General features: G+C 26.4%; 1 protein-coding gene across 1 annotated transcript; it reads right to left on the bottom strand.

Annotated features, from left to right (window-relative positions):
- On the bottom strand, nucleotides 1-24,468 carry Pax (paxillin). Its single transcript, XM_015321981.2, is given in 11 exon segments — nucleotides 1-729; nucleotides 827-919; nucleotides 922-946; nucleotides 3,206-3,436; nucleotides 3,570-3,743; nucleotides 3,855-4,178; nucleotides 5,315-5,519; nucleotides 5,656-5,788; nucleotides 6,280-6,460; nucleotides 15,550-15,710; nucleotides 24,225-24,468. Coding segments are annotated over 11 exon segments (1,767 nt in total). The 5' UTR covers nucleotides 24,319-24,468; the 3' UTR covers nucleotides 1-583.
- Nucleotides 24,469-24,628: the final 160 nt, after the last annotated feature.

Genomic DNA, 24,628 nt, shown 5'->3' with positions numbered 1-24,628 from the left:
TATCTATGCACTTATTTCGTGTGTTCCATTTACGTATGTATGTTGAAGTGTATGTGTATGTATGTACGTCAACATTTTAAGCATTGGAAGGACAATAATACAAATAGTATTATCTGTCGATAAAATCTACTAAATTTATTTTTCATTATGAAATAGAGAAGGAGAGAGATGTAATAAAAATTGTTACGAAACTAACATCTACTTAATTTTCTAATTAAGAATTAAAAGGCGTATCAAAATCTTAAAAGGCTGTATCAAGCTGTAGCAAAAAGATTAATTAACTTTTATCATCATCATCATCTTCTTCTTCTTCATTTAATCTAATTCGTATATATATATATCAATGATTCGAATCTACTATTTTCACTTTATAATTATTATACGAATGATTAATTCTTCGTATGAGTTTCCCTTTTCTTTTTGTTTTTCCTCAAATGGTACTTTTATTTTTTTTCTCTTCTTTTTCCCCAGGACAAGATCTCCATTATAAAAAAAAAAAAATAAAAAAAAGAAACAGCCTTTCGCTTTATCACCGTATAAATAACGAGAATGTTAACAATATTTATTTATTTATAAGACGATTTTATCCAAAAAGTTTGTCAAAGCACCCATGGCAGTATGGTTTATCGTTTTGTTCCTTAAATGTACCCTTATTCAATTGTTTTAAACAAAATGCACAAACGAAGTGCTCTGGATGGAATTTTCGGAACATGGCAGTTATACAGCGTCCTGTAAATTTACAAAACAAAAGAAGAAAATAACAAAACAATTTATAATAATAATTTATAATTAAATTAATACATTTTGTATTGTGTAGTATTTATACCTGTTATTGGTTTATGACAACCAGCACATAGTGACCCTCTTTTAGCATGATAATGTGTTTCGCAATAAGGTAATCCTTCGTGATCGAAAAAGGACCTCCCTGAAACTTTTGCCTGCAGTCCTGCAAAAAATATCAATTTCATTTTTCAATATATAAATAGTATACTTTTATAGATAAATTCAATTATTTCAATATAAATATATTGTTCTATGTAAAATCAACTCCAGGATCGTTTGTATCATCAATTACAGGAAATCCTGTATATACGGAAAATGATGGGGGTTGAAAAGTTTTAACCCATAAGAAAAAAATAAATATTTCTTTTTTTTTAAATAAAAGTTAATTCAATCGAAAGAGTAATTGTTTCTACGTTAGGCTCAAAACTTTTCAACCCACCAACGTATATATTAGAAATTTCCACTCATTGTTATTCACAACAAATTTTTTTATAATTCAAATATTTATAATTAAAATAATGAAATTAATGATAAATAAGACACTGAAAATGTACAATAAACATTTCAGTTTACTATCACACTCGTAATACTTTTTTTGTATGATCCAAATATATTTCTTTTTTTTATAAAGAAGTAACTTTATTTTCAATAACAATAATTATGAATAACAATGTGATAAAATTCTATCATTTATATTTAATAAAAATATATATATATATAATTATGTATATTATTATTTTATTTATATTATTTATATTTTATTATATATATATATAATATAATATATAATAATTAATATAATAATATAATATATATAGTAATATATATTATATATATAATATAATATAATTAAATAATATATAAATAAATAGTATATAATAATAAATATATTATATATATATATTATATTAAATTATAATAAATTATATAATATAATATATATTATATATATTATATTATATTAAATTATGTATATATACATATACATACATATAACATAAAACACAAATGTACAAAAATCGATAAAACTCAAATAGACAAAAATCTCATTTTATGTGTTCCTTATGTAAACTAACTATATACACGTATATACTAATCTATCATGTATTTGACAAGAATACTATGTCATTTAGTAGAATACTATATCATTTATTTTTAGAATAGTAATCATTCTCGACAAATTTATCGGCAAATAAAAAAAAATAAATAAAATCTATATTTTACCATACACGGTATATATATATAACAATAATATTAATAAATAAATAAATAATAAACGTTTTAATGCGAACGTACGCTCAAACACATTTGTCTAAAATTAAAGGACACAGTTTAACGGCCGTGTATTGAATCACACGGACATTCACGAACACGCGTGCGACATATACATTCTCTCGCACGCGATTCAATGTCACCCTACTAGTATGTTTTTTTTTATGTGTGTATGTGTGTGTATTGTTTTTTATTTATTTTTTATTTCTGTTTTTTTTTCTTTTTTAAACAATTTATTACATTTTTTCTCTCATTATATTTTACCCTGATACATTATTTAAATAACAATCTTTAAACATGAGATTGATTACATAAAATGGATTTTTATCAACTACCCTCATATCATGCTTGCGAATAAAAAATTATTATTATTATTATTATTATAAAAAAAAGAACAAATTACGTGAACGTTACGACCTAATTAATTTCATTTCTTTTCTTTTTTCTTTTTCAAAAAAAAAAAAGAAAGAATATCTAGTGCGATACAACGTTCGCACATATGCGTGTACATGTGTGTTCTTGTGTGATAAATAAAAAAAAAATATTTATATATATATATCTGCTCATCGTTCAATAACATTTTGTCATCTGTGAAAAAATAAAGAAAAAAGAATTTTGGCTTTTGCATTTCTCGAGCCAACGAGATAAAATATGAATTAACCAAAAAACATCTGTAACTAGGGGGTTGGGTTTCAGGTAAAGGGGGTGGTTATGAAAGGGGAAATAATAGACATTTTCTATAAGAAAATAGAATAGTAATAATCAACGACTGTGAAGAGAGAACATCGAAAAATCATTTCTTTTTGTTGTTGTTATTTTTTTTTTTTTTTTTTTTTTTTGTAAATTTAGGCCGTCTCTTCCTCCTCATCTTCTTCCTCATCAACTCCAACGCATTTTGGACAAACTGGTTTTCCTTCCATTGCGTAGAATGATTTCCCGGAAACCGGATTCTTGCAATCCTATAATTGTTATACATTTAAAACACACAAGGATGGCATATAAAAAAAAACAAATTTTAATCGTCCAAATATATAGGTAAAACGCTGCAAATTGAATTTCCTGTTTTTAAAATCAACGCATTATTGTCATTCTTTTGTATATTAATTAAATAAGGAATTATTATTCTTATTGTGTAATAAATGAAACCTACTCTGCAAACGAAACAATCCGGATGCCATTGACTGTTCAAAGCAGAGATATAATTTTCTATGATGGCACGATTGCAACCACCGCATTTAGGTGCAAACATGTCGAAGAAATCTTCCCGACAATATGGCTTTCCGTCACGTTCGTGAAAACCTTCCTCACCGAATTGCTTGCCGCATTGGGCACAGAAGAAATGTTCCGTGTGCCAAGTTTTTTCCAGAGCGGTTACGCATTTCTACAGAATAAAAAAAAAATATATATATTAAAAAAAAAATATATTACATATCTTTTGATTGTTTATAAAAAGACATCTTACAAGTATATTTATAATTAAACGTATCAATGAACGATCTTGAAATATATCTTACATCGAGAATTGGACCATTGCAATAAGCACAACGCGGTGAGAAAAGATTATGATAATCGGGTTCGCAATATGGGTGTCCTTCTCTTTCAAAAAAGTTACGTGTACCCAATTCCTGATTGCAATGAGTACATGTGAAATGTTCAGGGTGCCAGGTTTTACCCAAGGCCGTGATTACCTAAATAAGAAAACGTCAATTGTTAATAATAGAAACAAATTAAAAAAAAAAAAAAAAAAAAAAAAAAAACCATATAAATATAAAGGTGTCGTGATTTCATCTTCAATTCACCTGTCCTACGATCGGTTTTTCGCAGGCATTGCAGCATCCCTTTTGCGTAGTGTTAACACCTTGACGGCTCATATCTGCCTGAAGATTTCCTAGCATAGAATCCAATTGATTCTGTTTGATTTGTGTTGCCGCTTGTGCAGTATGACTTTCACCGTGCTGTTGTTGCTGATAATGATGTGTTGATTGAGTTTCTGTAATGTGTATTCTCGTTTGTGTGGTACCCTCAGCCGGTGGCAACGGGCTTTGAGAACTTTTAGTAGCTTTATTTGGCTTAGCGTATGGAGAATCGGTCACCGTTTGATGTTGATGTGAACTGCTATTTATCTGGAAAATAAAAATGTAGGGAGAAAAAAAATACTATGAAACTATATATATATATATATATATATATAATATTCTCTCTCTCTTTCTCTCTATTAACAATTTTATTATTATTTTTATCTTTTCCTTTCTGGAAATTGAAATTATTATGTGTCTTTAATTGTGATTTATGATGTTTATTAAAGAAATAAAAAGATAAAACAATAATCTTGAAAGCTTCCAAAGCTTTTAGGACTATTAATAAGATTGAATTGAGAAAATGTGTCAAGGTAAGGGTTTCGTAAGTATAGGAAGTATCTTGAAAGGTGAAAGAGTGTAAAAAAGAAAAAAAAGAAAGAAGGGAAGGAAGTGTTGTTTAGATCCTCACTGTGGGAGATGTCGAGTGTTACAGGCGAGCTTGCAGACTGACCGAGAAGCTTTCGGCAGCTTTTTGGATCACTAGACACCTCTCCTCTCTTCACCCCTTCTTCTTCTTGTTTCTTCTGCTTCTTCTTCTTCTTATTCACCTTCTCCCGTCCCTCCCCCTATATTTTCCCTACCACCCAACGTAAAGACACAGAAAATCAAGAGAAGTGGAGAAAAGGGGACGCCAAAAGAGAAGAGAAGAGTAAAGAGTAGAAAGAGAGAGAGAGAGAGAGAGTAGGAGATGAAGGAGAGTAAATGGTTAGGTAGGTAGGTAATTCTCTACTGGTCCTCTTCTGTGGATGGTGGAATGAAAGTTATTTTGGTAACTCGGGGAGCCAAGAATGGGCAGGAGTAATAGGTTTTGAACATCATCACTGTTTTCTGATTTTCTGCAGTATGAATTGGGAGAATGTGAATAGCCCGCGCATATTACATGTCAAGTCTCAAGAAAAAAACAAAAAACAAAGAAAGAACAAAACCAAGTAACAATTCTATAAGATTATTAGTAAAGTAATATTGTTCAAGATACTTTAAGAATCTTTGACAATTGATTTGAATTTTCTGCATTATCAGCTACCTCCCACACTTCTTTCCTCATTTCCTCTTCTTTCTACCTTTACCTCACCTCACCTCACCTCACCTCAATCTACCCCACTCTAACCTACTCTCCATCCCCTTTAAGTAACCATCACCTTCTTCTTGTCTCTTTATTTTAAGAGTCAAATAAGTTATACCTTGAACTCGGAAAGGGAGGCCATCAAATCGTCAAGCTCTTTCGTTGCATTACTGGCAGTATGACCGTTGGCATAACTACGCTGTTGAATCTCAGATCGATTCAAGGAACCATGCTGACTCGAAGGATAACCATCATAGACTGGTTGAATTTCTGTTGAAGTTTCTTGTATGGTGACCTTGACTCTACCATCGCTGGGATATTCCCTGATAATTTTATAATACTTTTTTTATTTTTTGGAAAGGTTTTTGGTTGGTTGGTTGGTTTGCTTATTAGGGGTTCAATTACATTTTTCTTTTTCTTGTTGGTTTTTGATTTTTTTTAATGGATATTTGTACTCACCCATTAGGCACAGCTGTGTTAAGTTCCTCGAGCAAAGCATCGACGGTGGGGCGAGGGGCTGACATACTACTCGGTGAACGAAGCATCGGACTAGTTGTACCCCCATTAACACCCCCCGTTGATACGTGACTGTCTAAAAGGTACCAAGTATTATTTAATCGATTTTAATTATTTCCCTTTAATGTGTTCTCTCTTTTTTGATAATATTTTGAATATATTATATATTTACGAACATATATCTAATTATTAATTATATTTAATTATATATATATATATATATATATATATATATATATATATATATATATATATATATATATTAATATAATAATAATAATAATAATATATATTATATATATATATATATATATATATATATATATATATATATATATTTATATATAATTTTTTTTTAAATAAAATAAATATTATTAAATTTATATTATATATAATATTATAAAAATTATTATATAATACTAAAATATATTATAATGGATAATAATTATTAGTAAATATTTTTATATAAGAAAAAATATCTAATTTAATTATAATATTATTAAATTTTTCATTGAGAAAATTATTATTAGATAAATATATAATAATAAAATATGTAATAAAACAAACCTCTTTCGTGATAATGAGAATTGTAACGTGCATTGCTCAAATCTTGAAGCAACGTGTCCAATTCCGAAAGATTATTGTTCAACGATGGCATCTTCCCACCTGTGCTTGGATTTTGCGTGTAAGTTGTACTCGATGATTTTGTAATTGTCTCCTCGATTGCTTCACGATTTTGATAAGTCGGCTGCAATTATTTATAATATTTCCACAACGTAAAAAACACGACTATTTATTTATACTTTTTTTTTCTGATCAAATTTCTAGAAATTACTTTTTCTTTTCTATTGCTTGTGAATATTCGTGTCCTTTTAAAAATACTTTCTTTAAAAAAAAAAACCAACACATCACCTTCATCCCCCAGAAGAAAACAAATGTACATAAATGCGTGTGCATACGTTTCTATATGTTTTTATATGTGTATATGTGTGTGTATGTGTGTGCATGTGTGTGTTTACACGATTATCACGAACCAGAAGATATAAATATATTTATATGTGCGAAAAATGTTATGACTTGTCCATGACGAAGATTCGTCAGATGTTAAGAATATGATTCATTGATGATAAATCATAGTGAAAATATTACATTTGAATAACATGATTTGGTTTTATACTTGACTCAATTATTTGGCCAGTATGCATAACATAAAATTATATACATAAAAAAAAAATATAATAATAAAAAAATATATATATAATTTCTTACCAAAATAAATTGATAACTAAATTTTGAAATGACATAAAAACGAAAAATTAAAAATAATATTATATAAAAATTAATCAAAAATAATATTATATCTAATATTATAATAATAAAAAGATATATATTTAATTTCTTACTAAAATAAATTGATAACTGAAATTAAAAATTAAATTTCTCGTACAATTCTTAAGGGATATAAATAAAATAGTTGATTTTAAAAATGATTGAACTATACTAACAAAATATATTTAATTTATATAATTAAATTGTTTTGCATATTAATATGTAAATAGACATATATGTGTGTGTTTATATATGTAAAACGTGAATGCAAAATTGTTGGCTTCTTTTCTCAATTTTATCGACCTGCCAAAATCCTTAGATATGCACATTATTTTCAAAACATGATGTCATTATCGACTATACTCAAAAGTGCCTTTGTAAATACATTATCAATTAGTTCTAAAAGAGATAGACTAACGTTTGTAACAAGTTTAATAATGTATATTACCAATTCTAATTCAAAACTCTTGCCAATATATGTTTATCCCCTTGTGAAGGTCTTTTCGTCGTTTGATACAAAATTATCGTATTAACGCAACCCTCTCTTCTAATTTTCAACGAAACAGAAAGAGATAGAGGAAATCAGATCAAAATAATTCCAGTATTTATATAATAATTTATTAGAGTATTACGACAAGTTCGTTTTTCGACGTTTACATGCTAGTAATAATAACTAAAAATAGAATTAGCAAAATGTGTTTATATGTTATGTGTTTTAATCAACATTTTCAATTTACAAGTTTATTTATATATATATATATATATATATATATAATATACAAAAGTTATATTTTAATATAAAATTTAATTTAATATTATTTATAATTTATTTAATTAATAAATTTTGAAATTTTTTATTATTATATTTTATATTAAAATTTAAAAATATTAAAATTATATATATATATATATAATATATAATAATATGTATAAATATATATATTATATATTATAATTATAATTATAATGTATAATATATAAATAAATAATATAATTATATATACTGTATTATATACATATATATAATTACGTAGTTTTAAATTTACTAACTAATTTAAATAATTAGTAATTTTAATTTCAATTTAATTAATTTAATTTAATAATTAAATTAAATTAAATTAAATTAAATTAAATTAAATTATATATATATATATATATATATATATATATATATATAGTGGGATTTCAATTTAAAAATTAATCAGGTATACAACCCTATTGAAAACATTAAAGAACTTTGTAGCACGTGTGTAGAAAAAGAAGAAGAAGATTGTTGAGTCAACAGATTCAATTTGTACCTGGAATTTTGGAAAGTCTGCGGAATTCAATGATACAGATGACTGTAAGAAACTTGGATACCAACCTAGGGTAGTCATTTTGGATCATTTTCAATAAAGATAAACCATCAGGAGAATTAATTAAATAGAAAATTAATTATAATTTTGATACAATGTTTAATGAAACAAATTTATTACTTTTTTCACTCCTGTTCATTTCTCAAGTGATTCATACTTATTACGAAACACCCAGTATATTTATACATATTTTTTTTTTTTTTTTAATTTGATTAAACAGTGATCAACGTATAATTATATTTAACAATAAAAATAATGTGTGAATAGGTTGACAAAAATTTGTGCATTGCGGTATACACACATTCAAAAATGAAAAATGAAATGAAGTGACTTTTTAGAGTATAAAAAAAAAAAAATAAAATAAAAAAAATACATTAGAAATGGAATATCCTGCGAGTGGAAACTAGGTTGCCTGCAAATTTACTGATCCAAAAATAATCCGTAGCGAACGAGTAGAAACATGTCAGCAAGACGTATCGGATTATCATGTTAAATCGTAACGTTTCAGGAAAATATCAAGAACTATAATAAAAGAAATAAAAAAAGAAAATAAAATGGAAACGCAGAGAAAGATACATAAAAAATTAAAAATCTTGTCAAAAGCTACGAACAATAATTGAATCTTATTAATTCCATTGTTTGTACACAAGTCCATGTAAATTTTTTATTGCACACATATATTTGTAAAATGAAATTATTATTAATTATGATTATGATTATAATTATCATCATCATCATTATCATCATTTTAGATATGAAATACGAGTTCAAAGGGTTACACATTATCATAGCAATTGATTTTATTTATTTTTTTCTGCCCGTAATAAGTTGTAAAAAGTATAATTAATAAATTCATTCATAAAATGAAAAAAAAAACAATAAATAAAAATATATAATAAATAATATATATATATATATATATATATATATATATATATATATAAAATATAATAAATAAATAAAATTAAATATAATAAATATAATAAATTATTAAATTATTATTTCAATAAATAATTGGATATTAAAAAACAAAAAATAATAATTATTAGTAAAAGAATTTTTTCAGAACAAATCTATATACGTAAAAAAAAACTCACGTTGTTGCAAAATTCAAAAATGAAATTTTGTTTAGACGAACAACGAGAAATATGTCAACACATCAAAATAATATAATATACATATATCTACTTTTACGTAGTAAAAACATTTCCTTGAATATCTAAGATAAATAATTTTGGCATTGCACGAGATAAGAAAAACACACGAGAGATGATTTCGTCAATAGAACGAGAAAATTATTATTTCTTTTTTTATTTTTTCATTTTTTCTTTTGTGAAATTTGAATAAAAGATGATCCAGATGATGATGATTATGATTATGATGATGATGATGTCTAAAACATACATTTAGGTAAAAACGTAGTTATTATTATCATCCTTGCTAGTGTTACTAGAATAAATATGTCCACCTACACCACCTTCTCTCTTTCATCTTTTCTTTTGCATAATCGAAGATCTATTATAACTATTAATATTCTAATGTGTATTCTAGTGATGCAAGTTTTACAATTTCTCCTCTTCATCTCATCCCCTATCTTTTATTTTCTTTTTCATATTATTTTTTCTCCTGTTATATTGAAAAACTAAAAGTAGAACAAAAATTGTATCACTCCGCTTAATTATTTTATTATTTTTTTTTTATTTACATACAGGGGTAGTATTGTGTATGCTTTTTATAATTAAAAATTAAAATAAAATTGCATAGTAATAATTTATTAATTTTATTAGTACTTAAATATAAACAAATATTCATATGTATGTTGCAAGTGTGTGTGTGTTAATATTTGAATTGAAAAAATTATAAGATAAATTATATAATAATAAATATTAATTATTAAATATAATATTATATTTATTAATTAATATATTATTAAATTATTATTATATTATATTATATTATATTATTATATTTATTAATTAATATATTATATAATACAATAAATATTATATTATATGAGCCGTTTATTTTGAAAGTGGCCTAAGTCCATTTTCCAAAAAAAAAATCGAGTTAGTTACCGTAATAGTTACATTTTTACATGATCTTTTTTATTCTGAAGCAATTTGTTAGAAAAATAATTAAAATCATGAAGATTTTGTTGCAAGAAAATTTGACGATTAACGGAATGATGAAATATTTATTTTGAAAGTGGCTAAAGTCCGTTTTTTAGTTTTTTTCCGATTGTCATGGTTACGTGTACAACTTTATGTTATTTATCAGTATAATGTAGAAATCATAGATCAGAAATTTTTAATATCAGGACATTCGTTTTTACCAAATGATAGAGATTTTGGCGTGGTAGAAATGTCATTAAAAAAAAAAAATAATTTACTGTTCGTTCCCCAAAAATTATTACAAAATTATGAAAAAGTGTCGGAAAGGTAATAATTTTATTGTAAATGAAATGAGATAAGACGATTTTGTATGAACAAAATTATTAGAAGATGCAATTTTTAAAAGAGTAAAAAAATTCTAATGGAGAATCAATAAACTGGCTAAAAATATGTTGGATGCATTTTGTCAGAAATGAAACGTATAAAATTTTCTATAAGACATCAATGAATAAGAATGAAAATTTGAAAGTCCTGAATTTATTACCACGTCGGGGTAGACCAAAAAAGTTCGAAAATATTGTATATTGACGCCACTGTATAAAAATATCAGACAAATTACAACAGCAAAATTCAAGGACATAATGGACCCATTATGATATATACCACCGGAACATCATGATTACTTCAAATCCCTTTTACACGCACAAAATGTAGATGAGTAGTAAATTGTTTTGTAATAAATTTATGTTTGTAATTTTGCACGTTATGTAGTTCATTGAATCGCATAAATTATGTTCCTGAAGTGTTTTAAGGATATGTAAAATAAATTCAGTATTGTTTTTTTTTTTTTCAATTTAAAGCATCTTAAATTATGTTGAATGGACTTGGGCACCTTCAAATTTTATAATGAATCTGGTTGTTAATTTAGAAAGTGGCCTATCTCCATTCGTGGTTAGAAAACGCACATTAATTACTTAATAATTGCCACTATTTTAATAGGAAATATAAATTTGAAGCCTTTAGATACACTTAAGCAGTATAACTCGTTAGTATCTTGTACGTATATTTTTAAATTCATTAAAACGCAAACCCTTAAATATCTCGATTTTAAGATAAATGGACTTAGGCCACTTTCAAAATAAACGGCTCATATAATGTAATAAAAATTATAATATAAATTTATTAATATTATTTTTTTTTTCTACTTGCATATATCATTTTTAGAATTAAAAGTTAAAATAAAATTGTATAGTAATAATTTATTAATTTTATTAATACTAAAATATAAACAAATATTCATATGTATGTTGCAAGTGTGTGAGTGTTAATATTTGAATTGAAAAAATTATAATACAAATTATATAATAATAAATATTAATTAATAAATATAATATTATAATGTAATGTAATAAAAATTATAATATAAATTTATTAATATTATTTTTTTTTCTACTTGCATATATCATTTTTAGAATTAAAAGTTAAAATAAAATTGTATAGTAATAATTGATTAATTTTATTAATACTAAAATATAAACAAATATTCATATGTATGTTGCAAGTGTGTGAGTGTTAATATTTGAATTGAAAAACTTATAATATAATATTTTATTAATTAAATGTTTTTTTTCTACTTGCATATCGTACATATATGTTTAGATTTTTATTAACATATGCAGCGTAAACGTCGTAATGTAAAATACAAATAAAAAAAAAAAATATATATATATATATATAACAACAGCAACAACTATCACGTAGTCGAAGTTCCCTTATGGCAGGCAGGTAACAAAAATTTGTACGCGAATAAAGCGAAACGCAAAATGGTATAAATAATTCAATAAGTTCTGCAAACTAAAAGGAATCGATAAAATTGACGGGAAAATGTGCAGGTGTTATTACAAAAAACGATCGATAATACATCTACGTGCATTGTTCTTTACATAAACTATTATTATAGTTCGTTCTCTAACCTCGTGAATGTTCTTTTTGTTTCATTCGTATATTCGTATTGTAAAAAGGAATAAATATATATTTCTAATAAAAATTGAAATCATTTTGTAATTTTTCTAACTCGATTTAATCTGAACAAATAATAAATGACAAATAAAAAATAAAAAAATAAAAAAAACAAATATTTTAGGTTAATTTATTGAATCATAAATAACAATGTTGCATAAAAAAACAACAACCGAAAACAATTAAATTGATTGACCTGTTTTTACTTCTTCTTGGATTTCGTATCGCGTCACAAGGGGGAAAATTGACGACTGTATTTTAAAAAATAAAAAAAAAAAATAAAACAACTTCATCAAAGTCGAGGATATTTAGCTACGGTGAGAAAGAGAAAGAGAAAGAGAAAGAGAGATTTTAGACACCATATTGCTTCTAACTTTAGATACTTCTTACGCCACATACATGCTTGAAAGAGTTCTCTCTTAAATTTCCGAGTTGTCCAGACATCACCATCAACCCCTACGACTATCTTTATCGATTTTTATTATCGAGTTACATGTTTTTGGTATATTTTTATAGGAACAAAAAATTTATAAAAAATTAAAATTAAAAAGATAATACCATTCAAAGTATTTATACTACATGACAGAGTATTACAGTAAAACTACGAAGAAATCATTGATATTTCTTTCATTTAGTAATCAAAAATAAATACATAATTTAATTAAATAAATAATAAATAAAAAATTAATAAATAATAGGAATATAATCAAATAAAATTTTAAAATTATAAATAATTAATAAATACTATTATATTAAATATTATTAATATATATATAATATTAATATTATAAATAATAAAATAATAAAATATGTATATACTAAATAAGGTATATTGTTTAATGTTGTTTATATTGTTTATATTGTTTTTATATTGTTAATATTAATATTTAATATTATATTAGGGCATAATTAGAATTAAGTATATTGTCAAGGGGAACGAACATGTAGGGGGGCCTTCGGGGTAAACACCCTAAAGGAGTATACCTGAAAAATAAACTTCTTCTTCTCTCTTCTAATAAAATATATTAATAATATTTAATATAATAACAATAATAAATTAACAAATAATTTATTATAATAATAACAACTATTATATTAAATATTATTAATATAAATTCCTATTATTTATTAATTTTAAAATTAATAAATAATATGAATTTAATAAAATAAAATAATAAAAATTATAACGAAGCTTTTAAATACATCAAAAAAATTTTATTTGTAAAACAAAATAAAACCATCTCAATTTTAAATCTAATTGTATTTTATCGTCTTGAAAATACTTGTCAGAAATTTTTGATTCAAACGAATGATCCAAGAATCAAATATGAATATTATTATCTCTTCATAAAAGACAAAACTTAATATACTAGATGGGGAAAATCGAATTTGGCACTCAATCGCGATAATATCGACGTGCGAAGTTTATTTACGGATTCCTTCTTGGTTCGTAAAGGCAGTCGCTTCCGTCGTTGAAATAATGACGACCAGCAAAACCCGCTTCTCACAACGGGGATCGATCTATTTCGGGATATTATGGAAAATCGAGGGAAGGTCAAACGAGAAAATTTTAAATTCGACTACGATACCGCGCCATTTTTTTCAGACTCGTGCGCGTTCGGCACCACTGTCGACATCTATTGGCAAAATTTAATTATCGATAATCAATTCGATCGATCGTCGATAATGCAGATTTTATTTTTTTTATTTTTTCGATTCACTAATCTTTATCAAAACGAAAGTTTTTAATATTGCAATAGTAAGTTTTAAAATAAAATAATAAATAATCAATGAAGTTTCTGTATTTCTGTTTTTGTTTTATTTTTATTTTGGAATTGGATAATTTGTATGCAGATTTCTAAGTTAGGTTATTATTGCCATCTATCAGATTAATGTGGTAACTATTATATATCAGAAAAATGGTCAAGTTATTAATGAAGTTACAGATGGATTTTCACTAATATATTTTCTTTTTATTAATTTCGTTACAAAAAGAAAAAAGAAATAAATTATTTCATTAAAATATCTTTCATTTAAAAAATATCTTTGAACTCAGTCGATAAATATCTGATAGAAATATTTGTATATGTATACGATCAATAAATTTAAATTTACAAGTACAATCATTCGTTATAGTCTATGATATAAAGCCTTGAAAATTGCTTATAGATTAATTTCAATAAACATCATCTCATAATTACACTCTCTTATATAAGTTTTTTCACAAAGGACAGTGTAATAAAATGCCTTTGGCAAAGAATTCAAGGAATATAAATGAAAAAACAAAGCCACCAGCGTCGTCAGCATATTTCTGAAAACCCTTGAAGGATATTGTTCGGGATTGCATCAAGAGGGTTGTATTAAAGGGCTGCTTATAAAAGTTTTGTCAAACGTCTTGTAAAAAAAAAAAAAAAGAAGAAAAAAAGAACAAGTATCGATGAAACTTCAGACGCAATCCAATACGCCATCTTTTATATAAACATCTCGGATATCACATAGTTGTTTTTTTTTTGTTTACTTGCCTTCTGTAAACTTTTCATTATTGCAAACAAAAGTGATATCACGTTTAAAGGTGCATAATAACAAATACAGTGATTTCTAAAATTATCAGTGATATCATAGGTGTTCCTCTTCGTTTACGATACATTAAGTAGAATGAACGAAAAAATCGTTCCTATTGAATAATCTCATACAAATATGGCGTCCATTCATTTCAAATATTACGAAGGAATGTTATTTTTGTTGTTGTTATTGTTTTCTCAGTCGATAATGTGAAATCGTTTATAAATAATTTTTATATTTATGTTTTATAAATTAACATAAATAATATTTTATTTAATTTATTTTTTAATATTCAAGTAATAATTAAAAAGATATAATTAATTTTAGTTGATTTCATACGTTCGATCAATCATTAATTCAACATTACATCAATGAATTGTTTCAAATATGAAAATTTATTTGTAAAATGTCAATTAAATTTTGTAAATCATTAATTAAATATAAAATAAATAAAGACTTACCGATTGCGACGGTAATGGAGAGGTCCTAGTTTCGTACGATCTGTATGCATTCGTGTTATGCGTTCTTGCACCATTTAACGAGCCGTAACCGGGTGTAGCGTTGTTGCTGACGTGATTTCCTTCGGACGATACAGTGTTTTGTAAATCCGCCAATAGGGCATCTAAAAAATATCAAAAAAAAAAAAAAAAAGAACCCAAAATTAAACATATATTAAATTGTTTGAAACATTTTTCAAACATAACCAAAAATTTCGTAACATTTAAATGATAGTATACGATTGGACAAATCTAAAAAAAACACTTTGGTAATACTTTCGTAATATTTATCAGAATGTGTTAATCCAATTGGATTTGGTGATGATGTCACACATACATATATACAATTTAGACAATATTTTTAAATGGACAGAACAAAAAAATATATACCCGGCTCGATAGCTTAATCCTTTCCGGCGCCATATTTGTTTTGTTCTATCGTTACTCGTAATCTCGTTCAAATCAAATATAATTACGCATATAATAATATACAAGGTGTTCTAAGAATCGTTTTTAATAGAGAAAAAAAAATTAACAAATCAATATTAAATTAATAAAATGATATTCTCATGTTTTGTTCATTATTTTGTAATTCGTTTGATCCTTTTCTTCGACGCCATATTTGTTTTACCCTATCGCCACTCATATTTTATACAAATCAAATATATGCATATATATATATATAATAAAAAACGTATTCCAAAAGTTACTTTTTACTAAAACAAAAAAAATTATTAATATTTGTTTAATAATAAAATTACAATATTTTATCATTTTTAGATATAAATCTTTAATTATTATGTATGGGACTACCATAGTGTCATTTTCAATGCCTGGTAAAACAATTATTGAAACACCCAGTGTATAAATGAAGAAATATAGAAATAATTACCAAGATTAAATAGATTGTTATCAGCTTTGTTGCCTTGATAAGCCTCGTAAATGTCATTATTCTCTGCGTAAGATTGAAACGCACTAATATCTTGTTTCTCCATGACAAATAATGAAAAGTCCGACGTCAAAACAAAAGGAAAAATTTAATGTAAACTTAAAACTCTTCGTCACTTTAAAAAAAGATCTTTTTCGACTGACGTGACTTATCAATGTTGAGAAATATTTTCACATCCTAAATATTACTTCGTCACCACTGTTCAAAGAAAACGTGCGTGTATATAAGAGATACGTGTAATATAATAAAGAAAAAAAAAACAAGCCACAAACAACCTCAAAAATCCGTCAACTTTATCGAGAGGCAAACGAGAATTGAGAAACGAGTTGAGGAAAAAAATTATTAGTTAGTCTCGATGATGTCATCTAATTGCAAAAGGTCAATGACCTTCCTCTTCTATTGTACGAGACATCATCGAAGATATTCTTGAGAAAAAAAATAGATTCATTAGATGAATACAACAATATTATCCACGTAAACTGTTGAATTGTTCTTTTGCAAAAGATTATTTGCAATTAACCACAATAATCGTTGTTATAATTATTCATTAAAAATCTTGAGATCAAAATAATTAACCTCGAGAAAATATATAATAATTATTCGTAAAGAAAATAAATTTTCAAATTATTACGATTTATCGATAAAAATATATTTTCACAAAAACCTAACCTCAATCAAATTGTTACATATAATAAAATAATAATAAATCCTTTTCTATCTCACCAACTCGCACGTTTGCTTGTGTCAGTTTTATTGGGGGGGTGGAGGATGGAGGTGTAGAAAAACAAATAAAATTCTATCGAACGAGATGTCAAAAATTTACAAAAATGTCTTTTACAAAATTTTTTAAATGCCGTGTTATCTATCACGTGTGTCACAAAAGTATGTCAAACAGTGTGACAAAAAATTAATGTCACGTGTAAAACGTTCGATTGACGAAACGATACTGATTGTCAATAAGATTCTTGGTAAAGGCTGAAGCCACGAGAAAGAGAGAGAGCCAATCACCATGGTTGCCTGGAGGAAAAGAGTTGGAGAGGGGGAAGGTGAGACGAATATGGTGGGAGAGAATTCTCAATGCTAGAGGTAGAAGAAACACGATGATGTTGCTCTCGTGTTAGAGAGAACAATTTCCTAGACTCTTCTTCTTCTTTATTCATCTTTCTGTCTGCTTGACTTGTGACTCTCTCTTTCTCTTTCTCTCTTTTCAAACACACACACAATATGCAACTTGATGTATCAGTTAACTTCTGATACGAAGAAAGACAGAACACAAGCCGATAATGTACTGGTAGTTCTTCTAAGGAAAATATTCTTCGATAATTTTTTTCTATTTATTTTTTGTTTGTTTATTATTGTAATTCTATCTTTTAAATTGTTCAAGAATTCTTATTAATTTTTGTCATATAAAATATTCCGAATATAATATGACCATGTTTATGGTAATAAAATGAACATCGGAATAATGTCGTAAAAACTTAAAAGAAAAATATGTATATATAAGTTGTTTCATTATCATATAAAATGCACATATATATGTGTATAATAACAATTTGAAATTATAGCAATTGGTTATTGTATAAAATACTTTTATGGTACAATAATTTGTGATTATGTTGATTGTTATTAATATAAAATGCTCGGGTATACAATAATTTGAGGTTATCATTACAAAATGAACGCCGCCAGTAGTGTAAAATTAAACATGAAACTCTTGCTGCTATTATTTTTCAATCGTAATTTTTCTTTTTTTTTTCTTCTTTTTTCATTTCCCCCTAGTCGAATTTAAATTTCTTCTTTTATACAAACAAATAAAGAATGATATTTTAAAGAAACGGTTTTTTTTTTTTAGTGGAATTAGTGTTGTAAAGTATACGGAAATGGTAAACCGCGGATGTATGTAAGTATGTGTGAATGAGAAACCCAAATATTGGCCAGAAGCCCGTTAAAACTTCATGAGTCCTATTTTATACATCTGATTCATACTGTCTAACAAATCAGGGCGTCGAGAAAGAAAAAATAACGAAATAGAATTAAAAAAAAAAAAAAAAACACTCGTAAACGAAAGGACACGCGGCATCATAAATGAACAGTTCGTTAAAAAATTAAATTACAGATAAACATAAACAAACAAAAAAATGATAAATATAAACATGTACAAATAAAAAATTTATTACTGGTCATAAAAAAAATGTGAACAAATGAGGAAAAAAAGAAACCACACCGACGCATATTTTGTATTAGATAAAACATTGATTCACACATTCAGGAAATAAAATAATAATAATAATAATGATAATAATAATAATAAACAAAGAGAAAATTATTTTATTTTCTTTTTTATTTTGAAATCACGTATTTTCTCGTGATAAGGATAATACTTACTAACGTATTGTTCCCATCGTGCATGTCGCTGGATAGTCGCCAAACGAACAGGCGACATGGGTCTCATAATGTCCGTCATATTTAACACGTTTTTATCCTTGGGATCCCTTTTATCTCTTTCTTTCTCTCTAATTCTCTTTTTTATTTTTTGTTTGTCTTTTTTTCATTAATATACATGAACATAAGCACGTAACGAATTGAATACTGTCTCTGTAAATTTTGAAGAAATACGTCTGGTTGTATGAATTTTAACAGATAAAACGTCGATCTACATTTATTAGACGTAGAACTCTGGATGAAAATGGTGCCACGTGATTGGCTAGTAAAACTATTATAAGACAAAAATAAATCTTGAATTAGAACGGGGTTAGAATGAGAAAAAGAAAGAGAGAGAGAGAGAGAGAGAGAGAGAGATGACGTTCGTAACGATATTAAATTTGACTTAGGGTAAAATAATGTTCTGTACAAATTTAAAAATTGAGAGAACAGAGAAAAAAAAACAACAAAAATGATTTCGTCTAAGAATTCTGTGAACGATTTAAATTCAAATGTAAAAATATGAATTACACGAGACACACACACATGTGTATGCCAGACAAAAATTTAACTTCTACTTTATCTTTCTTTTTCTTTTCTTTACTTTATGTTTTTATTTTTTTTTTTTTTTTTTTTTTTTGATCCGATACGAATCTTAAGATCTATTTGTGGTCCATCATAAATCTTTTCTTGACTTTAACAAATGTTTCGTAGTAAGTAAGTAAGTAAGTGAACACACGTGATGTAAAATTTGCATCCAACGAATCTACTTTACCGACACGTATTGCATGGGATAAATAAGTTTTGTTTTTTTTTTCGTTTTTTTTTTTTATTTTTTTGAGAGGAAAAAGTTATTAGGATATTTTACATTGTTTTTTTTTCTTGCAAGACCATGCTTATTCTGATCAGTATTTTTATATGAGAGAAAGTAAAAAGAAAGAAAAGAGAAAGACAAACAAATGAGGGATGTATATATTAGGTGGACCGGAAAATAATGTCGTTTCTACATATGTCAAATTTTGTATATTTTTATCAAAAACCGATTGATTTTTATCAATTTGATATTAAAAATTTGCATACTAGATGAAGAAAGGTTGTTCATAACAAAGTTGATTATATTATTGATTAAAAATATAAATTTGTTAGAAATTTATTCGTGTGAATGTAAGGTTAGAAAGCGACGTTACTTTCCGGTCCACCTAATAAAATAGAACATAAAAGTTCAACTTTTTGTGCTGAGTTCTATTTTTCTTTTTGATAAGTTGCCAAAATAGAAAACTTTAAATTTACAGTACGTTGAAAATGCGCGTGTGTACGCAGAAATTAAATTAATGTAATGTTCAATTTTTACATCATGAGAGACAAAAAATAAACGAACAAGTTTTCCATCAGTTAAAATTATGCATCGTTGAAACATCAATTTCCTAAAAAAAAAGAAAAATATAATAGAAGAATATAAAAAATAAAATAAAATAAAATCAAATTAAATATATGTTTGACGAAATAAAATAATAAATTTCCAAATGAAACAAAATGGTTTTACAAATTGCGGAAGAGAAAACAAAAAAAAAACAAAAAATCAAAAAAAGGAAGAAGAAGAAGAAGAAAAATAAACAAAAACAAATTCCACGAGTTCTCGGTACGATGATGATCAAGGTCAAACCTACCGATGATGGATTGACGATGTCACGTGACCAAAGAAAAAGAAAGAAAAAGAGATAGAAATAGAAATAGAAATAGAAAAGGTTTAAAAAGAAACACAACACTCACGGAAGATCAAAACTAATCAAAACAAAAGAAAAATGTTTATCAAAGAAAAAAAAAGGTCCGATCGTCTGGCAAGATCAGACAGAACTGACTTCTAGACACACGTGTTGATCACTAAAAGCTGCACCTACAAAATATCATCATCGGTTGGTTACGTGATAATCGGTTTTACAATCTATCTCACTCTCCTCCTTGTCCTCTAAATTCTAACCTCAAATTGAATATGCATATATATATATATATATATATATATATATATATATATCCATATATACATACATTAGTTGATTGCTATATACCCAGTAGTTTCCAATTTTGTTTTTGGCCATGTCCCATCTAGTGTTTCTAAAACCCTGATGTGTGCCCTTCCGCTACCCCCAACTCCCTCCGTGTGACATATAACCATAATTTTAAATATATTGTTATTACTAATTATTAATAATTGGTATTTTTTTTCTATCAATTACTAACAATTTCCTTTTTAAGATAAATATATTAGAAATATAAATATTAACAGATTTGCGACCGGCACATTTTTTCCTTTTTTAATATTGAGTACCGGCAAAAATAATGAATTATTTAAATTTATATTTAAATAATAAAATATAATTAATTTTAAATATTATATTGAAACAATTAAATATAAATTTAATATATAAAATTTATATAAATATATAAATATAAATTTAGTTTTATTAAATTTTTAAAATTTAAAATGACGCGTGAATCACGTCAGCGATCGCGAATGTGTTAATTGATCATCCACCAATCAAAAATTGTAATATATAAAATCTCATAAATTCATCCAATAACATTCTGTAACATTAATTGCACTAGGAAGCAACCTACGGGTTTTAAAGTAAACTATTAAACGTGGGAAGTTGTATTGACTTATGCTCGAACCAGATATGGTTGTGAATTCTAAATCTGATCCAAGGAGGAAGTTGAATATCGATCCTGATTTTTACCTTGAATCGAAAAGAAGAAAAAAATAGAATAAGAATGTTAATAATTTGTGAATAATTTTTAACAAAAAGACCTTGAATAAATATACGCACAGTGTAAATTTGCAAAATAAAAATACATGACTAGTGTAAGCGCGTAACTGTGCGTTTTACGGTTTTCCTCAGGGTCAAGTTAGAAATTTACTGCTACTATGTCTGTTTGTCTAACTCTTTATAAGAAAAAGAAATTGAAAAAAAAAAAAAAGAATACATAGACCTGTTGTTTATTTTATTTATTTTTTTTACGTTATCGAATATCAATCGAATAAATTTTTGATCGAACAAAAAAACAAACAGTCGTTAAGTCGGCCATTTTGGAGCCCCGTTGGGTATCGTCAACGATAAAATTTCGATTTGTTTTTTTAATGAGAATATAATTAATCATTATAATGCAAAGTATACTATATTTAAATGACTAATGAATTATTCGAATGTTCGTATCTAATTTTAAACCTCACCTTCTGTCGTCATGTTGAATGAATTCATTTCGCGTTATCAACGTATCAACGTAGACGATGACGATGAACATTTGTAAACTTTATAAGGAGAAGAAACGTTGTGTTACGTTGATCATCCGGATGCTGACCAATCCATTTCCAAGGAAAGAATTTCTCCTTATGTGGTTTCACACTCGTGTGCGTAAAAAAAAGTAACCTATGACGTCACAATCAAATTCTTCCTTGTGTAAACGATTGATCGAAAACGAGATATCAAATTTTGTGACATTTTACAAATAACACTTAGTTCCACTTGTTGGGTTTTCAATACTCTTTAAATTTTTAAACAGTTTGATTTGTCGATCATTTAAAAGCCGGCCTTTTGTAACTTGTTAAGAAGCAAACTGTCTTACGATTATAGTTTCAGTTCATACAAAGAGTCTTGGTACACCTTTCACCACGCCTAACGTTCTGCTATAATTTGATTGTTTCTTCTATTCAAAAAATCTATTTGCAAACTTACTAACTACAATTCAAATGAAATATATCGAATTTATACATATATTCATTTATTTACAATTTATTTCACAGTTTTGTTTGTGATAATTAGACTTAAATTAATTTTACATTTCTGATAAAAAAAAAAATAAAACAAAAATGATTTCATTCACATGTTCATCGTCGAATTTATTTAATTTTCGAATAATTCCTTTTGTATAATATCTCAATGTTATTTTATATAAAATTATTTTTAATAACATAATAAAAATTGTAATATAAATTATCAATCATCGATAAGGTAGAAATCTAGAAATAATATTGTATAGAAATTTTCATTATCGACAATCGATACAATCAATTATATTCATTTTATCAATTTTGAATTACCAAAAAAAAAAAAGAAAAAAAACATGAAAACAAAACAAAAAAGAAAAACAATGTGTTACGCAAATTTATATCTTCGATTCGATCGTACTATTTACGGATTTGAAAGAAAATAGAATGAAGAAATAAGATAGTCGATTTATTTTCGAAAGTGGTACACACGATTGATGAAACTACTGTAGACGGTATTTACAGTCATACCAAAAAAGGGGGTGGTACTGGATAATGAGTTCGATAAGTATACCGGCATGTTTAGTGTCAAGGTAATACTCTCAGTGGGTGAAGGGTACTTGAAAGAAGAAATAATGTGAGACTGCACAAGAGTACTTTCAACCATTTTTTGTTTCATTTTCTTCTAAGAAGAAATTAATCAAGTTTTATTTACACAATTATTCCTATTAAATAATTCGATATACAATTACAAAAAGAAACTTATTTCAAAGTACTTTACAAAGTTCAATGTTTCACAAATGATCTCATTATTTACGTATCACTCAATCTCATTAATACTTTAAAGCTTAAAAGAGAAATGTTATCGCTCGTTTAAAAGGAAAAATAAAAAGAAAAAAGCTTGTTTCCTGCTAGTATTACAGCGTAGGTGTTTAAAAGCCCATCGATAAAACAATTGGCGTAAATTGATGGTAAAGGATTACGCAAGCGATAACGATCGTTTAACCATGATCTAACATGACGTTGTAGTCATGTATTATTTGACTGGTGCAATGTACTTTTGTGAATATTTTATGAATTTAAAAAAAAAAAAAAAAAAAAAAACAGAGCACAGAAAGAGAGAAAAGAGAGGAAAAAAAATAAATTAATTCTGTAAGCTATTTATACAAATGATTTCAATAGACTATCACATTAAAACAAGCATGAATATTGTCACTCGCATACCGGTATCAAACGCTTTTTATGTAAGGAGGCCGTGCGGGTAGTATTTGTTACATGTAAAATACGCCGCGAGCGTAAACTCCGTAAGGATTATGCAACATGTAATAGAATTTCGCACCGTCCTCGGTGTAATTACGAATACGAAACAAAAATAGAAAACTTTCTACGGGTGGTAACGAGAAACTTGAGAAGCTCAAACATTTTTATTATTTATCTATTTTTAATCATTTTTCTAATAAATAAAAGACAATCACCATTGACAACAATGAAACGAAAAACACTTACATCCAGGAGGTGCACCTTTCTTCATGGTGATCCTAAATGGTTGATAAGTGGCGCCTGGTTGCACTTTTCCGTACATCGTTCGATCCATAGCCATTTTTTTTTTTTAATGTTTTTTTTCTTCTTCTTCTTCTTCTTCTTATTTTATTTTTTATTTTACACGCACAAAATATATTTTACGAATGATTGATTATTATATTCTAATAAATAAATAAAACACAAATCGTTGTTTGTACACACAATAAATTCGGATGCGCGCACGGTCAACAGACACGCGTGGAATAAACGAGACACGCGCTACTAGGTCACGTGGTACTACCTAGATAGTCACCGATTGGCTAACAAATTAGAGGGATGGAAGGGACCAATCTTCGACCACGCGCCACTGCGACCACTTGTTGCGAGAT

The sequence above is a fragment of the Polistes dominula genome, unplaced genomic scaffold (assembly GCF_049000335.1).
Source record: "Polistes dominula isolate Pdom_NZ unplaced genomic scaffold, Pdom_raw_medaka contig_28, whole genome shotgun sequence".
Taxonomy (NCBI): Eukaryota; Metazoa; Arthropoda; class Insecta; order Hymenoptera; family Vespidae; genus Polistes; species Polistes dominula.
The sequence above is the reverse complement of the archived record's forward strand: the minus strand, read 5'-3'. Positions and strand labels throughout refer to the sequence as shown.